At 38.6% G+C, this 19,381-nt stretch overlaps 2 protein-coding genes across 4 annotated transcripts; one reads left to right on the top strand and one right to left on the bottom strand.

The window, feature by feature from the left end:
• Positions 1-2,987: 2,987 nt before the first annotated feature.
• Positions 2,988-9,382, bottom strand: LOC137136536 (izumo sperm-egg fusion protein 1). Of its 2 annotated transcripts, XM_067521997.1 has the most exons (10): positions 9,215-9,382; positions 7,788-8,030; positions 6,911-6,985; positions 6,668-6,751; positions 6,547-6,567; positions 6,338-6,427; positions 5,959-6,086; positions 5,230-5,377; positions 4,255-4,423; positions 2,988-3,836 (listed from the first exon to the last, which is right to left on the bottom strand). In XM_067521997.1, exons 2-10 carry the CDS (start codon positions 7,987-7,989, stop codon positions 3,755-3,757), a joined length of 999 nt encoding a protein of 332 aa, XP_067378098.1. In that variant the 5' UTR covers positions 7,990-8,030; positions 9,215-9,382; the 3' UTR covers positions 2,988-3,754. The 2 variants fall into 2 exon arrangements, with proteins under 2 accessions (XP_067378098.1, XP_067378097.1); XM_067521996.1 differs by having other exon boundaries at positions 7,788-9,382.
• Positions 9,383-9,558: 176 nt separating this feature from the next.
• Positions 9,559-17,423, top strand: LOC137136535 (myogenesis-regulating glycosidase-like). Of its 2 annotated transcripts, none has more exons than XM_067521994.1 (6): positions 9,559-9,696; positions 11,182-11,621; positions 12,373-12,904; positions 13,850-14,654; positions 14,750-14,859; positions 15,681-17,423. In XM_067521994.1, exons 2-6 carry the CDS (start codon positions 11,344-11,346, stop codon positions 16,026-16,028), a joined length of 2,073 nt encoding a protein of 690 aa, XP_067378095.1. In that variant the 5' UTR covers positions 9,559-9,696; positions 11,182-11,343; the 3' UTR covers positions 16,029-17,423. The 2 variants fall into 2 exon arrangements, with proteins under 2 accessions (XP_067378095.1, XP_067378096.1); XM_067521995.1 differs by lacking the exon at positions 9,559-9,696 and adding an exon at positions 9,697-9,745.
• The last annotated feature ends 1,958 nt before the right edge of the window (positions 17,424-19,381 follow it).

The raw sequence follows: 19,381 nt of genomic DNA on the forward strand, positions 1-19,381 counted from the left end.
AAACAACAACAACGTTTTTTTTCTCGAGGCTCTGTCTGTTTTATGTGTTTTTCTGCATTTGCCTTGGGGGAACAGTACAACGCTGCATTCAAGTTCAGCATTGGTCGTTGCAGTACTCAGATCATTTAGCTAAAATAACCCACTCGCCGAAGTACCCTGATCATATAATAATATTAATAAACCTGATATTATTTATCAATGCATCATCATGCTCATCACGTTAATGTTGCAGCTGGTAACGATGGACCTTATTTCTATGACCCTTTACGCTGTCCTGATGTCATGAATGTCACCGGCTTGAATATAATATTTATAAACTTAATTACTTTAAATGTCACAATGGGGATCAACAGTTTTTGTACTACTAGTCAGTTTCTGAAGATTAACAAGGAAATACAGTTATCAATTACATACAGTGGGGTAAAAATACAACAGGAACATTACAGTAAAAGCTTGCATGTGGTTAGGTAAATAACAGTTGATCTGCTTCATCAGGAAACAGATAATCTGAGGTTCGATTGGGACCCTATTGCTCAAAGCAAGAAAAAAATAGATTTTGGGGCTTTTGTGGTCACACAGAAAGAGCCAATAGCACTTTTACTGTAAAAACTTCAGCATGAATACAACATACCATTACTCAACAATTCACCCTCGTCTTTGCTATGTGTAAAACTTATTATGTTACAGGGGAAGTTCTCTTAAAGCACCCTTGTGTTTTCTGAATTGGAATATGACTTAACCAACAAGGGAATACTTCGTATATCTGGTAATATTTTGCATTTGTTGTCTAAGGAAAGAACAATTGGCTAAATGATTACCACTTCTCTGTGAAGGCAAAATGCAATATTTTTTATTCCTCTGTGCCATGAACCCCATATTTCCTCCATATAAAAACACAATAATGTGTGATGAACAAGACCACTGTTGGCAGCAGTGTAACAAGTACTCAGTCCATTTACCTAAGTATTATTTCCACAGTAAAAATGCTTTGTAACAAGTAGAAGTCTCGTATTTAAAACTCAAAAATAAATCAGTGAATCTGATTTATTTGGATTATAATCATAGATGCAATATGTGTTCATCACTTCAATGTTGCAGCTGGTAATGATTAAGCTTATTTGAACACGTTATTTCAGTTCACTATTATGTATTTAATCTAATAATTATAATGTAAATTACTTTATGTACTGCTGAGTAACTTGTGAATTTCACTAATCTTGTGTGTCGTCTGTGTCCACATGACAGACCCAAATGCAGGTATTGGTATTACTAATATATTAGTGGCAACAGTGGTTCAGGAGGTAAAGTGTCCTTGAGCACGACACTGAACCCCCAAATTAGTTGCTCCCGGTGACCGTTGGACATCTGCATAGCACCTCCCCCATTGGTGTGTGAGTGTGATTGTGAGGGCGAATGGGTAAATGAGCAGTTTAAAGTGCTTTGGGTACCAAACAGGTAGAAAAGTGCTATATAAGTGCAGACCATTTACCATTTAATAGTATTCTGAAAAGTATGTATCTAGTAACTATATATTCATTGAAGATGTAGTGGAGTATTTGCCTCTGAAATGGGAAGTAAGAGTATGAAGAAGCAGAAAATGGAAATAGGTAGGTAAAAACCTCAGAAATGTACATAAATACATAACTTAAGTATATGTTCTCTACACCACCGACTATTTGATAGTAAAGTGGACCTTCACCAAATGTAGCAGTGTTTATTCTTGTTTGAGTACTTTACTAAAAATAGGAGCCCCCAGTTCTTTGAAATGACTTAACTAAACCAAAGATCGTACAGTATTCGTCACTTGTGTCTTGTAATTGTGTTCAGAAGACTAAAATAAACCATAGTTGGTTTAGAAATAATTCTTATGGGATTTCTTGAACAATAACATAAAAAATAGTTTTGGAAAGCAACTCATGCCAATTTGGTCAACCACCAGAAATGATCAAGTAGCAATTTTCAAGTACAATACTGTAGACATCTTTCCACTGCCTGGATACACCTATTGCCCTGGTAAGGTAATATGTGATGTGTGGGATAATTTATATCATAAGGTGTAAGCTGACGTCTTTGTCTTCATTTCCTCATAACCCACATAGAAATCACTCTGCCTTCCCACAAATGTCTCCCACTCAAACCTCTGACTCCACTTTCTTCATTTTCCCACTTCCCTTCTCCCCCCCTCCCTCACCGCTGCCTGCTGGTTCCTCAGCAGCACTCCCACTCTGTCATGCTTTCTCCATGCTGAGGTTGCAATTTCAATCCACATCGTAATCCACACTCTGTGTCCACAGTTCATCGTGGCTGTAAGCAGAGCTGCCGAGCGTGTTTTACTGTAGCCTGAACCTGCATGTCAGGCCTGTACATACATGTATAAACCCACAGTGAAGTAGTGATGAGGTCACGGGAGTTGGAAGATTATGACGCGAGTGTCACTATATGAAGACGTGTTTTAGAATGCTTTTTTTCTTTTAACATTCACCCCCATTTCATCAACCAGACAGGAAACAGCACCACACTTACATCCTGTCACCATTTAGACAGGCCTCAACCTCCACACACACAAACCCACTCACACTGCATCATTACAATCTTTGTGACATATGTCATAGCTCAAACCCCAAACTTTCTAGTCCTGATTCAAAAATTACTGGGAAATCCTGATCAGTAATCAAAAATTTTAGAGGTGACTTAGACTTAGTAACTTCATTCCTGGACGCGGTTACTCGTACATAATCAATCACTTGCTTTCATTTTCAGTTTGTTCGGACGTTCTCTTGTCTGTTGGCTGAGAAAACATCAAATCTGAAACAATGCCGTCTTGCTGATCATGATGACTTTTTGCCGTCCTTTCTCAGGAAATCTGACTTACACATCCACTAAGTTGGGCAAAGTGCTTAGAGTACACATGACAGGCTCACACAGCTGACGATCAGGAGGCGTGGAGGCTACAGCAGAACGTGTTAATAGAGATGACTATTTTTGATTCAAAAACGGCCTTGTGTAATCAAAATGCATAACCTGAAAAGAATTTAATAGTTTTGTGATGATTTCACAACGACAGGAGCATTACTAATGATGCCCCAAAACTGCCCTTATTCAGCCGTGTGACTGAATTTATGAGTAAATAAACATTAAATTAAATCATGATGAAAACATTCGGTGCTTGATTTTAACCACCTACATCTCCCCCTCTTTCTCCCACAAGGGGATTATCTAGGCTTGGGCTATTAATCTCTGAAAAACACAGTAATCTGGCAGATTTACCTCATCCCCGATTCCTGTCATAACCATCCACGTGAATATGCCATTGCCCTATTCAGGGGGAACGTCTCTCTGTCAGGGACAGAACTTTTTTTTTTTTTATTGAGCTGATGCTTATTGTTGTGGAAAGTTGAGTGCTTTTTAGGGGGATTTTGAATGTGTGTGTGCTTAGGAGGGTGTGCGTATTGTACATTTTGGTTACACCAAGGCCACAAAATTTCTGTTTTAGGAGTGGGATCCAATTGGCCATGAGTCAGTCCTTGAGATTTTTTACTGTTATGGAGAAACATACCTATAGACATCCATGTACTTTTTCATGAAGCCTCATTTGCATATAGCTAACAAGCACTGGGCTTTCACTTCCATGTTATTTCTACACATGACTTGACATGTTATGTGGGGAAATTTATTTAACCACTGAGCATAAGGTACAACCTGAAGTGAGTAAACCTGAAATCAAACTGTCTATGTACTATATACAGTACTACTGTTACACCATATTTTGTGTGGTTTGCTCCCCCTGCTTGCTCCTCCTTGGCCCCTTTTTTGCTCTCCACTGATTCATCATGATCCTATAAAAGAGATCAAAGAAAAAGTCAAACTTTTAGAATAAATTAAACATTAAGAAATAATATTGCACATTGGATGGCCTTTATATCTGCTTTAAGTAAGCACCTGTTAACATTTGTGCTTAAGTTACTGACATCACTTCCTGGAAAAAGTGACAACATGTTTACACCTTAGTTGTGTGATTGTTTCAATTATAAACAATGATGTTGTTTACATGTATCCAAGTATTGTAGCTTCATATAACATACATGTGTGCTTAAACTTCCTAAATCATTATTCAATACTCTAACTTTGATGTGACCGCTTCCTTTGTCTCGCATCATGTAGTTTGTCATGCTCTCTGTCATCTTTTTCACCTCCACCCTTCCTGCTTACCCCTTATTCTCACATACTCCCCTCCACCCACTTATTGCCTCTCACCCCAGGACAACTGTGAGGCCTACGATGGCTGCCAGGCTCAGTGCAGTAACCATGGCGATGGCTGGCACCAGCACACCCTCGGTGCCTTGAAAAGGTGCGTATATGTCTCTGTGAGGCGGGGTGGGCAGAGTGACGATGGGTCGGTGAGTCCGTAAAGGCAACGGTATGACTATGTAAATAAAGAGGATAAAAAAACAAGAGATGTTAACAGAGTTGTAAAGTAGTATTTGTATATAGGAGAATATAGAGGCAGGACTATAGTATTCAATCCATCTATAAGTAAATGTTTTTACAAAATGTTTTCTGACAGGAATACTTATATCTAAAAGTTTATTTTTAGCATTTATTGTTTGGAACTGTAGAAATCGGTAGGGTGGATGAAAGTATTTTTTACGTGTTCCCCATTATGTTTTTAGCAAATGTTTTTTTTTTTAACAAACCCCATTCAGCAATGGTAAACATGTATAGAACAATATGCTAAAAAAACACAAGAAAGGCCACGTAGCTACAAAAAAACAAAACAGCAACTCTCTTAAACCGACACACCTTTCATCCACCCCACAGACACAAACCACTGATGCACACATACAGTTACTAATTAAAACCCTTACAAAACAGAAATGTTTTGAGTTTATCTTCGAATAAGGATTTTTGAATGAATTTCTTTAATAAATAATTGTGGAGTTTCTAATTTTGCCTGGAGCCTCCTGGATATTCTTTAATATCCCCAGTTGGCCTAAAAACTTCTAATTAGGAGACTTTTAATTTACAACAGCTACCACTTTTACAAGTATTAAAAGGTTTTATTTGGTTCTTCTTGTTTAGAGCTGACAAATATTTATTGGAGAGTTTAGTATCTTATGCGTCAAATGTTCAAATGTTCTCAAATTATTTTGGATGTAATTTCATTTTGCCCCTATAGAGCCAAGTTTTTTTCAACTAGTGTGATGATGTGCCAAAGAGCTGTCACTTTACCAGTGAGAAGAAAAGTGACTCGATAGAAGATGGTTCCATTATCCTCCAGAGAGCAGCAATAAGTTCCTTGTTCATCCACGTGCAGCTGATTTAAGATAACATATGACTTGTCTGTCACCACCAACAGGCTGAAGTCACTTTCATTCAGCTGCACATACAAATTAGGAAGTTATACTTGTTAGTGAGTGGGGGTAAAATAATGCCAGACAGTAAATATGCAATTACACGATGACAATGCACAGCGAAATAGGGGACAAAGTGTACAACCCCAATTCCAAAAAAAGTTGGGAAGATGTGTAAAACGTAAATAAAAATAGAATGCAAAGATCTGCAAGTGTCATCTACCCATATTTTATTCACAGTAAAACATAAACATAAACATAAACATCAGCCTCTTCCACCCGTTTGGAGACGTGTTGCTGCCGTTACATTCAGACTGAGCTAATATTTTCTATGAATTGGTAAAATGTCTCAGTTTCAACATCTAATATGTTGTTTATGTTCTATTGTGAATAAATTATGGGTTGATGAGATTTGCAAATCATTGCATTCTGTTTTTGTTTTTAGGTTTTACACATCGTCCCAACTTTTTTAAAAGGGGGTTGTAGCAAATGGAACAAGGTTTAGGTAAGATAACATCAAACTTGATCCCGAAGAAATTCAGAGAAATTCACTTGGTAAAGATATAAAAAATTGGTAAGTACTACTACTTATTCTCATTTGAAGGACCTGTTTAGTTCCTGGCACTCCTTGGGCCCAAGAGTAGTAGTACTCTGTGTTGCCCAACAGTAGCAGATGCCATGGAAGAAAACAGTTAAGAACTGCCTGACCTCCCTCCTCAGCCTGCACTGGATACTCTGGAGAAACAGTGAGAACGGTAAAGGGAAGAGAGACAGAGAGAGATGGATCAAGCATTTACATCAGGATTATCTAAATAATCTTGCTCAGTAGCTCTGCACATTGGGCAGCATCAGTGTTTTGGTCAGGAACACATTTACACACAGCATGTGCTTTTGTACTTTGACTCGCACTGCATTAGTACTACTCCCCCTCACTCCCTCACCCGTCTACTCAATCCACACACCCAAACAAACAAATAAAACTATACCACCGCAGTCCTCCTCGCCAGTGGGAGAGGGACACATGTATGTCTTATAGTGACAAGAGACGCAGTCCATGACTCTTTGATTCAGATGCCCTGAGAACAGCACACACAAAGACATGTGTTACATAAACTCCATGTACGCCATAATACTACATGTACACATTGTATTTCTACAAGGATTTACAGCAATACAGATGTCACAACAAGCTTACCGCATGTGTTGGGGCACAATCCTAAGGTAGAGACAAGTGATATGAAAATAATAAATCTGGTACACAGTCATGAGTTGACAAAAAAGGTGCATGTATTGTGCAAAACGCTAATGGTAATTACCTTCACTGATGAAGATGTCCAGGTGTTTTTCTAAGATCTTCCTGCCTTTCTCCATGATCTGAATAGCTTCAAATGTTACCGATCCTTTAAAATCACAGATGAGGTTTGTTATGACCACTTTATCATGTATAGTACAGTTTGTAAAATTGAAAGTTGTTTTACTACAACTCAGTTGCAAGTTTCTAACTATCATGTTTTCATTCACAACAAATTTTTGTGATTAATTATGTTTTTTTTTCTCACCAGTGTGATCCATGTTCAGAAAGCGGTTAAATTCACTTTGGTACTCAGTTCTGGCTCTGTACAGAGTGGTGGGATCTGAGTGGTGGGAAACAGATGTTTCATCTCACTCAAACTTTCATCAAGTCCAAAATGTGTTCTATATTAGTAAATACTTCAATTGCCAGATCATAAACGATACCTTATTATGGTGAAAATATTTTTCATATTTAAAAAATATTTAAATAAATGACCAGTTGTACAGTGCTTATTCACTTCCCTTGAAAAAGTTACCCAAATTTACAAAAAAAGAGTCTTTGTGTCAAAGTGAATCCAGATCTCTACAATGTAATTAAAATTGATAAAAAATACAAAACGGACTATAAGTGCAAATTTGCCCCCTTTAAATTCATACATAATCAGGCCTAGAACAGACCATCCCCAACAGCTGAGTGACTGTACAAGGAGGAGAATAGTGAGGGAGGCCAACAAAAGTAATAAATCTCCTCTGAAGGACTGACAGACTTGTGCAGCGGATATGGGAGAGACTTTACCTAAAAGATCTGTCACCTGGGTTCTTCACTAGTTGGGGCTTTATAGGAGACTGGCAAAGACAAAAAATAACTTGGCCATAGTTTGAAAGAGGGCATATGGGAAACACTGAAGTCAACAGGAAGAGGGTTCTATGAACTGATTAGACCAATATTGAAGTTTTTGAACATCTGACTGTACACTATGACTGGTTAAATAACTAACCATGGTGCAATGGCTGTAATACAACAAAAGGGGGAAACTTCCGAAGGGGGTGAATACTATTTATAGGAGCTGTATGTTGTCTTGATGAAATCGCAGTATTCCCCACACTCATGCCAAATCATGCTAAAACATGTCTTAATCTCACCAATTACTCCCATCCGTTCCAGGCTTGTCTCTCTGTAAGTCACGTATGCATGGTCACGAATCTTTTTGATTTCAATCTGTTCAGCCACAGTTGTTGCAGACAGCACTAAGTCATCATGTAGGAGCCTGAGTGCGCTGTCACACTGCAGGCAGGCCTTGGCTGCAGGGAAACAGCAGAGGAGGGACACCAGCATCAGCAGCATCTCCTCTACTTCCTCTGCTGCCCAGTTGAGCCAGTCGGGTTCTGAAACAGAGTTAAAATATGCTACAAACACCACCATTACTATCACCACTACAGCTGCTTTTACAGCAACTAGTAATTTTACTGTTACTACTGATACCATGCTTACTAGTGTTACTCCTATCACTCCTGTTTCTACTTTTACCATTGCTTTTATCATTTCTGTATAACCTGTGGGGAAACATGCTGTTGGCACTGTGTTGGTTTTAAAAGTTACAGTATAGTTTACCACAGATTTACTAAAGAATATGTGCCAGGGCTAAAACTGACAATTATTGTAGTGTACTACTCATCGGTCCGAATTTAATTCTTTTGACTAAACAATCATTTGTTAAAGAAAGTAGTGACAAATGATTAATATAATTTTCCAAAACCAAGTTAATGCCTTGATGGAGGTCAGGCCAATTATGATATTTTTAAGTACCTGAACAGTGTAACGAATGGCACAGGAAATTCTGAGTTGTTAAAAACACATGATGAACATGGGACTTTTGGAGCCCTTGATTGTAGCAGAAGTACACACAAACATTCCACCTCCACTAAAAGGGAAAGTTCTACTTTACTTTGAAGTACTGACTACTAAGTACATGCTATAAAATGTACATTGAGTACAAAAGTGCTCCACTAAGAAAGCATTACTAACCATACCGAATGTGATGCTCGCTGAAAGTATTTCAATCCACTCTGAATTTTTTCAACTTAAATACGATTTCTGCTGAAACAAATAATTTCCAGGCCTTATGTTTAATAAATGTGCCGATTCAATGCAGACACTAAATTCTAAAGAGCAGGCTAACAATATGTTCCTGTAAACTGTAGTCGAATAACGGCAAAAGCAGCTAACATAAAATTGATACTTATACTTCATGTGAAGTACAAGTCCCTCAAACTTAGGCTTAGATGTAAAGTCGTACTTTATGCTGCTCATACTTTCCACTGTGGTTGGTGCCAACATGCTAATGCTAACTACTAGCCTGTTGCTACAATTAGCCACCTAGTTTTAAATTGAACAGTAACACCACGCGTGGTCAAATAACACTGATAGGTAATTGAACAAGGACGTAGAGCCGGGTACATACTTTATGTTGGTGCCATTTGCTTTTGTCTTTTACAGCGTGTTGCTGTCACCCAGTGGCAGAAACCATGTCACAATCAGGACATTCATTTTTTTCTGTAGATGAACTCACCCTTGTACTTAGTTTAAGTGTTGCAGTTGCACATTAGATAGCGGCCAGTCTCTAGAAAAGTGACAGTATACCAATACCGAAAAACCCGGATTGTGATTGACGCTGTATCCACAGAAAACGGCAACTAAGGAAAACATACGTACTAATTTTTAAATAATGGCAATAAAGTACCAAAAATACCGAGGCGATTTAGTTTGACCTCTCTACGTTATTTCTGATATCTATTTTGCTTCACCATGAACCTGTTGTAAACATGAAAGTCCGTTTTTGAAGCGAATTCTGAACGTTAACACATTGCCAAACTACATTTCCCAGAAGCCCACCAAAGAGGCCTAGCGTATGAATGACAAATACGGGGACGAATCAGCTTCTACGTGGGATGAGTTGGGCGGGACCGTGGAACTTTAAACCACTCTGCAGCTGCGCGGTGGCATCCTGCGCTCTTAGTTGTATACATTGACCCTGGACACTCAGATACGAAGGTAAGACACAAGTCTCTTCTTATGGCCACCATTTCAAAAATGCAATTGTGTATGTATTTGTTTACTTCCTTGTTGTATATAGACATAGTCAATCGCTTAATTGCTACCAGTATAGATTAGAAGAGCGCGTCGTGACGTTCCGTTACAGTGTCAGCATTCGTTGTTATCGACTCTTTGTGGGTTATCGATCAGGCACTGGCACATTGGAATTGTTTCTCAGTTAGGTGTATGTTACACTCACACAGAAAATGTGCATATGGATGCGATGATAAACATGAATTGCCCGAGGTCTTTAGCTACAAATAAATGAAGACGAAACAATTGGCAGACCCTGTGGAGTGTAAAGCTGTACCTGTACTTACATGAGTTATGTAAGTGAACGTGCATTGTTGTATTGTATTGTACTGATCACGATGATTATGCTGGTGCAATCTGTACATTTGGTGCCCCCCCAAAAATGAAAGAATTAAAATGCTTTCCGGTCATAGTGTGAGTGCTAATTGGCATTGACTTGAAATGGTCTGCACCTAAAAGTATGGGAATGTATTTTGCTCAAGCCGAGCAATGTTAGAACCTGAGAGTATAGAACAAATGTAATAGTTCAGTATATTAAAAAGTTTGTGCAATTTTGTATTTATATAGACAGCAGTCTGTTTGCAAAGGGCTCCTCTAAGAATAGTAACTCAGTTTTTGCAGAGTATGCATTTTCAAGGCTTCCTTGTGTTTTTGCTGCATTGCCACAAACCTTCATGAAAAAAGGATGTTTAGCTGCAACAAATGTTACCGTGAGGGGGGTTAAGTAGGGTTCTCTTGTAGATGATTGGTCTCTGTCTGGTCTTTGAAACTATAGGGTTGCTGCAGTACACTCACTTGAAGACTCTTAAATATTATTTACTCATATCCAAGCTGCTCTTTCTCTGGTCGTAGGTAGTTTTTTGGCTCCTATTACCATCTGTGTCTACAGTATATGGCTAAAGAGCATGGTGAGCTGCCTTTTACAATTGCTGGATGCTGCTGGTTAGCTTCACTGCAGGACACACCTGACAACAAGTGCACAGAGTACAGTAGCTTTATAAAGTGGTGGTATTGCAACTACAGCACCAAATCACTATATAGAAAATAGGAAGAAACGTATTGTAAGTGATAATCATGGCAGCATGCAATATTAAGAGCTCCAAAGCTATAGAACCTCCTCTTCTTATAAAGGACTCCACGACCCAACATGACCTCAATAATAAACAGATGGTAGAATTGTCGCCTTTCGGACAGTTTCAACTTAATAACGGAGACATTTTAACATTGTAAAAGTAGAATTCATGGAAGAGTTGCTGTATTGGAATGCATTAGATTGCACAGGTGTAGCTAATAAAGGGAGTGTTTATAACTATAATTTATATTTATAATTTATGTTTCTGCTTTTCCATGTTGTGCCATACATTTAATTAAATGTTAATTAAATGCTTGTCTGCCTCTGTCTGTTTGTAGGTTTGAAACCAGCTCAGCCTCAGCTAAAAATGGAGCATTTGTTAAGGATCAGTAGGTAGACATCAGACCTTCTTTCACCGAGACCTTCTGTCAGCGCGAAGGTGTTCTCCAAACACTCGTCGTCACTGTAACCTGCAACTCTATACACCTAAAACCCTCAGTATGTATCAGATTGTCCCGATTGCTCCTGGAGAGCAGCTGACAGCTGAAAGAGCTGGTGGCTCTCCACTAAAGAAGAAACTGGCTCATGAAGGTCGCCCCCTGGTGATGGCAGGAATGTTAGGCTTTTTATTGGTGGTGGCTGCTGTGGTCGCATGGTGTTACTACTCCATTTCTCCCCGCCAGGCCCAGCTGCTAAAGAATGAGTTGCTAGACCTCAACAAGGATGGTTTTATCATTCGTAACCAGGCAAGGGCTGTCATCTTCACTATGACCTTCAGGTGCGTTCACTCTAGGGATTAACTAAAGCGTTTTTTTGTATTGATTCATATTTTTTCTTTCTGAAATGTGGAGACTTTTTGACATATTCCCATCAAAATGTATTTCAATTTTACTATAACATATTAAAATAGCGATTTCTGTGTGTAGTGCAAATCTATACATATTCTGTTAACAATAAAATGAGACTGATAAAAATGCTCGAATGTTAAGATGTTGGTACTAGAGAATTGAAAGTCACTGCTGAAGCAGTGATTGATGAAATTTTCACTTCCACTAAGTGACTATAAAAGGAGGAACTTCTGATTCAAAAAGCTAACCATAAAGGTTAACCACTAACCCTTGTGAACCTTGCCCTTGTGAACGTTCTATTAAAAGTTGGCTAGCAACCCTTCTTACATAAGCACTACTTTTGGTCGCACCATAAGTGTCCAGCTTTGTGTGTGTGAGACTGCATTAAAGACTGCCTTTCTGCAAAGTGTGAATGGTTAATGGAAACCCTAATGAGACAGACACTTGTATGCACCGTTAGGACTGATTTTGATTGATTAAGTCAACAGTGACCACATCAACAGAGATACAGTGGCCTTAGTAAAGCTCCTGCACTTACAGAATTAAGAGTAATTGAATGGTGTATACAATGTTTTCTGTATTGTTATTGCATTTCTTTTCTGTTGTGGTATGGTAATAGAATCAAAAAATGTTTTCTAACCTACTTTGTATTTTCTTTCCTCTCTGTCTACCCCATCCCAGGTCTGGCACTCTGGATTTGGACTCCTGTTCAAAGGAGGGAAGTATTCTGAGCTGCACTCAGTCAGATTCTGGTAAACTTAACTTCTTTATTCAGACAGTACGTCCAAAGGACACTGTAATGTGTTACCGCGTTCGCTGGGAGGAGATGGAAAATAAGAACTTTGTGGAGCATGTCATGGCCTATAATGACTCTCACTGGTATGGAGGAGCGGAGACAGCAATACAGTACTGGCCTATCAGGTTCCAGGGTGAGGAGGATCCACGGCCTTTCATCACTAGCGATGTCTATGCCAATCGTAATGCTTTTGGGGGAATTCTAGAACGCTATTGGCTTTCATCAAATGCAACCGCGATCAAGATTAATGACTCGGTACCATTTCATTTGGGCTGGTCAGAAAAGAACAGGACACTCAGGTTCCAGGCTCGGTACCAGAACTCTCCTTTCAGACCACCAGAGGGACAACAGGCCTTACCTGAACTCAGCTATAGAGTGTGTGTGGGGTCAGATGTTACCTCTATTCACAAATACATGGTGAGAATAAACATACTATGCACCCCCAACAAAACTAGATTGAAGTTGCAGTTGTGCCTACCACTCATATTCATTTGACTTCATTTGATGATATACTGTATGTTTGAAATCAACATAATATTTAATGCGAAGTTTGCAAGTACAAATGTTCCTTCATTGGAAATTAATTAAAATGACTGCAAAGGTTTGCACTTATGCAATAGTTTTTTGTTTTTTTTTACTATTTGTTCTTTTATACACTGATGAGGAAGGAACATTTGTACTATCTGAATGTGCATTATTATAATGTTGTTTTATCTAATCAATGTTTTCACACCTTATATAAGCTAATTGATTATTTCAATAATAAAAACAATAATCAATAGATTTTTTTGTAGTGAAAGTAACAATCAGTTCGCAGACCTAATTTATACCTAATTTATAATTTTATACTAATTTATACAAGAATTTCAGTCACATTTCTTTAGAACCCATATCAGTATGAGAAATATGTAACCTCTGTAGAATAGTATTTAAAGAAATAGTTGCCAAGAGTTTGGTAGGAAGATGAATATCACATATCTAATATGTTTATTAATCTGTAGCACGAGGATTAAAAGCAGGGGGAACTGCTGGTTCACCAGTTATGTAATATTATGATTGTGTAATCCGCACAAAAATTAAAGTGTGCTCACTTTAAGTTGTGACCGTACATGTTTATGTGGTGGACTGTGTCTTGTTTTGGAAGTAGCTGTTAAGTGTTATTTAAAGTCATTATGACAAGATAAGCTAATTGACTGCTTGATTTTCTTATCAAGCTTTTCGAAAGAAACAATACATTCAAACCAAATGAGCCAAATACTTACATGGAAATGACTTTCTACTGTGCATTTTTCAATGCAAACCAAACACTTTTTAGTTGAATACCTCTAGTAACTCTGCTCTGTGTACATGTGTTTTGCTCAGGTGCGTCGGTATTTTCCAAAGCCTATCAAGGTCCCATCTCCTGAAGTGTTCAAATACCCAGTGTGGTCCTCTTGGGCTCTCCACAAAACAGCTGTAACTCAGGAAAAGTTGCTCCGCTATGCCGCTGACATCACAAAGCATGGCTTTAGATGCTCCCATCTGGAGCTGGATGACTGCTACACTGCTGACTATGGAGAGTTTGACTTCGACCCACAGAAGTTCCCTAATGCCAGCGGTATGTTTGAAAAACTCAGACAGGATGGGTTTCAGGTGTCGCTCTGGACACATCCTTTTATAAACTATGATTCCATTAATTTTGGTGTTGCTGTGGAGAAGGGATTGTTTGTTCGGGAGCCAAGTGGTGAGCTGCCTGCTCTAGTTCGCTGGTGGAACGGCATTGGAGGGATCTTGGACCTCACCAACCCAGAAGCCCGAGAGTGGTATACCTCGCATCTGCGCATGCTCAAAACCCGCTATGATGTGATCTCCTTCAAGTTTGATGCAGGAGAGACAAGCTACCTTCCACGCCAGTTTAGCACCCTGGTCCCGCTGTCCGACCCCTCCACGTTCACCCGCCGCTACACAGAGATGGCTATACCGTTCAGTGAGCGTGCAGAGCTGAGGGTGGGTTACCAGAGTCAGAACATCTCCTGCTTCTTTAGGATCATTGACAGAGACTCGGTGTGGGGCTACGAGCTTGGCCTCAAGTCCATCATACCGACCGTTTTAACTGTTAGCATTCTGGGATACCAGTTTGTCTTACCTGATACAATAGGAGGGAATGCATACCCCAATCTTACTGCAGGTATGGTACTCTAATATGCTTTATAGACATGTGATAGATTTTATAGTAGGCTGTCTTGATCTTTGATATATGGTCTGACATCTGTTGTGCTTTAGATGGCAAAAATGGTCTGCCAGACAGAGAGCTGTACATCCGTTGGTTAGAGCTGTCTGCTTTCATGCCTGCCATGCAGTTCTCCATACCACCATGGGCCTATGACAATGAGGTAAGCAAGTAATACTGTGGATATGTCATACAGTTCAAAGCTAACTTAACTAAATGTGGAGCTATCAAACTGACTTAGACGTGTGCCATTGAATAAATAGTAACAGGAACAGTGTGAAATTTACTGTGTAAAACATTCTGAACATAGGAAATGATAACAAAAGCAGCAAATACATAAAAAAATCGCCAAAGAATAAATTCAAACATTTACAAAGGCTCATACCAAAGCACTTAAAAACAATGACTGAAAAAAATCACACAAAGAGAAGTTGAGTGGGAAGTGCTATCAAATCTAAATTTGAGATACAAATAATTAGTGTTTGTGGGAAGAAAAATTACATCTGCATTTTTGCTTGTTTAACAATTGTTACAGCACAACTTGTGGGCTCCAAATAGTTCAGTGCTTAAATTCATTAATCAGAGGGAACAAATATTTAGTGTGGTTTGAGGGTAAAAAATAACATTAACTTTAATTTAAAATTAACTTTATTACCATACTTAAATAAGTAAAAATAAGATTTTGTCCTTTGAAATAATATGGGGTATAATAGGACTAAAATTGTGTATTCTATATATTTTTGCTCCTTCCTCATAACAAAGGAGTGTTCGTAGTGTGTTATTGCATTATAATGCAACTTCTTATGTGACTTTTTTGGTATAACAGCCTTGTTATGGGGTCCATGATAATCATTTTAATCTAATACCATCCTCTGTCTTGTCTTTTGATGCCAGAAATTAATTAACAAACCATCACAATACTCTGGCTGTTAGGAGACATAATCACTGTGATGCCAATGTGTATATTTGTGCATTCACATTCAGGTGGTACAGATAGCGCAGAAGTTCACACAGCTCCATGAGACTGTAGTGGCCCCAAGGGTTCTCGAACTGGCGGGTGAGGTTCTCGATACTGGAGACCCAATCATAAGGCCTCTCTGGTGGATTGCCAACGATGATGAAGCAGCCTATAAGATTGACTCCCAGTTCCTGATCGGGGATGACTTAATGGTGGCTCCGGTGCTAGAGCCAGGAAAGCAGGAGAGGGACATCTACTTGCCTGCAGGACGATGGAGAAGCTACAAGGGAGAACATTTTGATAAAGGCCCAATTTACCTCACTGACTACCCTGTGGACCTGGACGAGATAGCCTTCTTTACATGGGTTCACTGAAGACACTAAAGATGAATTACACACACACACACACACACACACACACACACACACACACACACACACACACACACACTTTACTACAAATATACATTTCTCTGAGCACATGTGCCAAGAAAAAGCAGATTTTTGTTTTGAAGGGAAATGACCACTTAGGATCTGCTGCCACCAGAGCAGAATATGATGTTGGTGAAGATAAACCTCTTGTCTCCTCTGATCTGCTCTTTACCTGCAGGTCTTCATCCTGCAAATTATAACCATTCACCCAAAGAATTGGAAAGTAACCTGTATTCCCTTCTAATTCTTCCATCTTTAAGCTGATCCTCATCCTCATGTGCCTTCCACAGCCAACAGTACAACTAATCTCAGATTTGTGTCATCAAAGCAGTCTTCCACCTAATGAACATCTAGATTACACATGTTCTCTAAAGCCTGAAGCTTGCAAAGTTTTGCCTTTTTGGAATGAGATTTTTCTTCCGTCTGTTGAATTTAATTTTTGGGTAGATGAAATATCTGTGATTGATATGAGTCTTTATGATGGTTTGACAAGATCGGCCTCTGAACCTGCAATAAACGTGCAATCTGAGTTGGACTAATGCAGCACTGCTCAGAGGACATGCCTAAACTTATATTATCATGTCAAATGCTGTTTTGTGCAAAATCTTCCTGTGTTTAACCTAACATAAATTAATTTGAATTGCACTGAGAACAAAATAACTTAAACTTTATAAATAATTTTTTCATTTGCTTTTTATATAAGTATGTTTTTCGTGGATAGTGTTTGAGTGTATATGCCCTCAAATAATGTTGTTCTGGGTTTAAATTGGGGGTGGGGGATGGGGTGTGTGTGTGTGTGTGTGTATGTGTGTGTGTGTGGGGGGGTATGTTGTGATCGACACGCTGCACGTTTTTATGTCGAAATTCCCTCACACATATTGCCATCCTGTCAATTCAGTGCCAAACTTGCTTTATTGTATGATTGTTTTCACCTGCACAGCCCACAGCTCAGGGTGAGGTTAAAAGTATTTATTACAAATAATTCTGTTGATTCATGGCAAGAAATAGAGATATTACACTGCTGCTACTGAATTGCCTTGTACAACTGGTATTTTCCTCAAAGTTTCCATATTGTATTTTAATATGTTGTCCATTTCTGCCTTGTGACTTTATTTGCCTTATCAGCTTAACAAAGGTATGGCAGCCTTAGTGAAAGGAATCAGTAATGAAACATTGCATTAGAAAATATTCTTGGTACACTAAACCTTTATGATCTTAGGTAACTATACTGCAAAGTACAGAGTTTTATTCTAAGATATTTGTCATCTGGATGTACTGTATGTTTGTAAACTGCTCTTGCACACTGATTGATGACATGAGAGTAAAGCACACTCCTGATTAAGTTGTCTAAATTGCTTGCTTCAAAATAATTTACAAAGTAAATTGTCATTGCTGTTAAGTAATTTCTTTTTCTGGGAATGAACCATTAGAAAATGTGAGGTTTTGTTTAATGAACCAGTTGAACCACTCTAAGTTGTTGGTCTTAGTTGCTTTCTTGATCTACCCCCAGGTGATACCAAAGGCAGAACACAGTGCATTTCCCTAGTAAAGGTCTAAATTTATATTTAATTCCTCCTTGTGGTAGATCTATTGAGATATTAAATGACCTGCTGGGATAAAATCCTGCAGCATTTCCACAATATATCTAATTTATAATGTGCACATGATAAAATAAAAAACGTCAGATAAACATCGTCTAAAGGGACTAGTCAGTATTTTACTATAGGAGATTTTTGTGAACTCCATCCAGATGTTTTCACTGTAACATGAAAGTGTTAAGTGAATCATGGTTAATGTTCTTTTTACAAATGTAAAATGCACTTCTTTAAACATAGGCTATACAGCATGTTTTGTCTTGTTTGACAAATGAATTTTGACCTTAACATAATTATGTCACACTTTTTATTGTATCTTTAATTTTAGTAGGACCCAAATGAGGAGACGGCAAGGGAATGTGTTAAAAGTAAATGAATGTTTATTTAAATTAAAGGGAAACAGCAGAAAATCACTCCATGAGGAGGGCGGGAAAAACACATGTAGTAATAACTAAGTAAAGTAAAACAGAACATGAACTTAAACACTCTGGAGGGAAAAGATAAACCAAGCAACTGCGTTGGGGAAGCACGGGAACTAACACAGAGACTAAGAGGAGGCATACACGCACAAACTGAACATAAAGCACAGGTAACAAAAGACAAAACCTAAACACTGAAATAAACCAGACACATAAGGATCAGGTAAGGCATGGCAGGGGAATGTCCAAAAGTGTTGAATCAGCACAGGTACATTCTCAGGGGAAGATGGTGAGTCCAAAGAGCATAGAAAATCCACAGACATGTTCACCGAGGAGAAAGGAGAGACAATCTGGCAGCAAATGGTTGGGAGAGCCGGGTATAAATACAACGGGCCACAGGTGAAAACAATGACAGGTTAACAAGAAACAAAAAGCTTAGGAAACTAACTGGGAAGTGGGGCAGAGGGATTAACAAAATTAAATCCAAAAGCAGGAAGTAAAGCTAAAGAAAACTAGAATCCAAAAACGGGGACTGTGACAAATTATATGATATTTTGAAAGGGATTAATACATCAGCAAAAATATAATCTGAAAAATATGATTGTGTCCAGAAAAAAGTTAGACCCTGGTTCTTCTGGTTGAAACATAGGTAGAGGAAGTTCCACAAAAGGTTCCTGGCCCTGTGGAAACAGGGCTTTAGTCTACATGTTGGATATGGAAGAAATGGGCAGGTGTGAAGACCGAAGAGACTGAAGAGGCACAGCACCAGAGTTCAGGCTAGAAAAAGTGCTGGAATAATAAGTCTCGTTCTCTAAACTTACAGAATTTAGAGGATCAGCTGCTAATGCCTCGGTACCACATCACACGTTGACAGGTCTGGTAGCAGTGTTTTGACAACATGAGGTGGACTGACAGAGGGGTGTTCATAATGTTTTACCTGTATATGATGTTTCATGTTTTATAGAAACAAATTTTATATCTAGTCCACATTTCACTAGTGAGTCAAGAAACAAGTTTCTCTTAATATGCAACATGATTGATACAATATATAATACAAAACACCATGAGGAAGTCTGGTATCTTAGGTTTAAAAACTGTTCATACATTATGTCTTCCCAGCAGTGGTGGAAAGTAATTAAGTAGATAAGTACATTTTTCACATTTTTGTACTTAAGTGGATATGGACGGAAACCCACCAAATAATTTCTGCATAAACATCAAATGATGTTAATGTGTGGTGTTGCATTGCTTTGCACTGTGTTGCACTAACCAAGAAGTTAAA

Source organism: Channa argus, chromosome 11, assembly GCF_033026475.1.
Source record: "Channa argus isolate prfri chromosome 11, Channa argus male v1.0, whole genome shotgun sequence".
NCBI classification, from domain to species: Eukaryota; Metazoa; Chordata; class Actinopteri; order Anabantiformes; family Channidae; genus Channa; species Channa argus.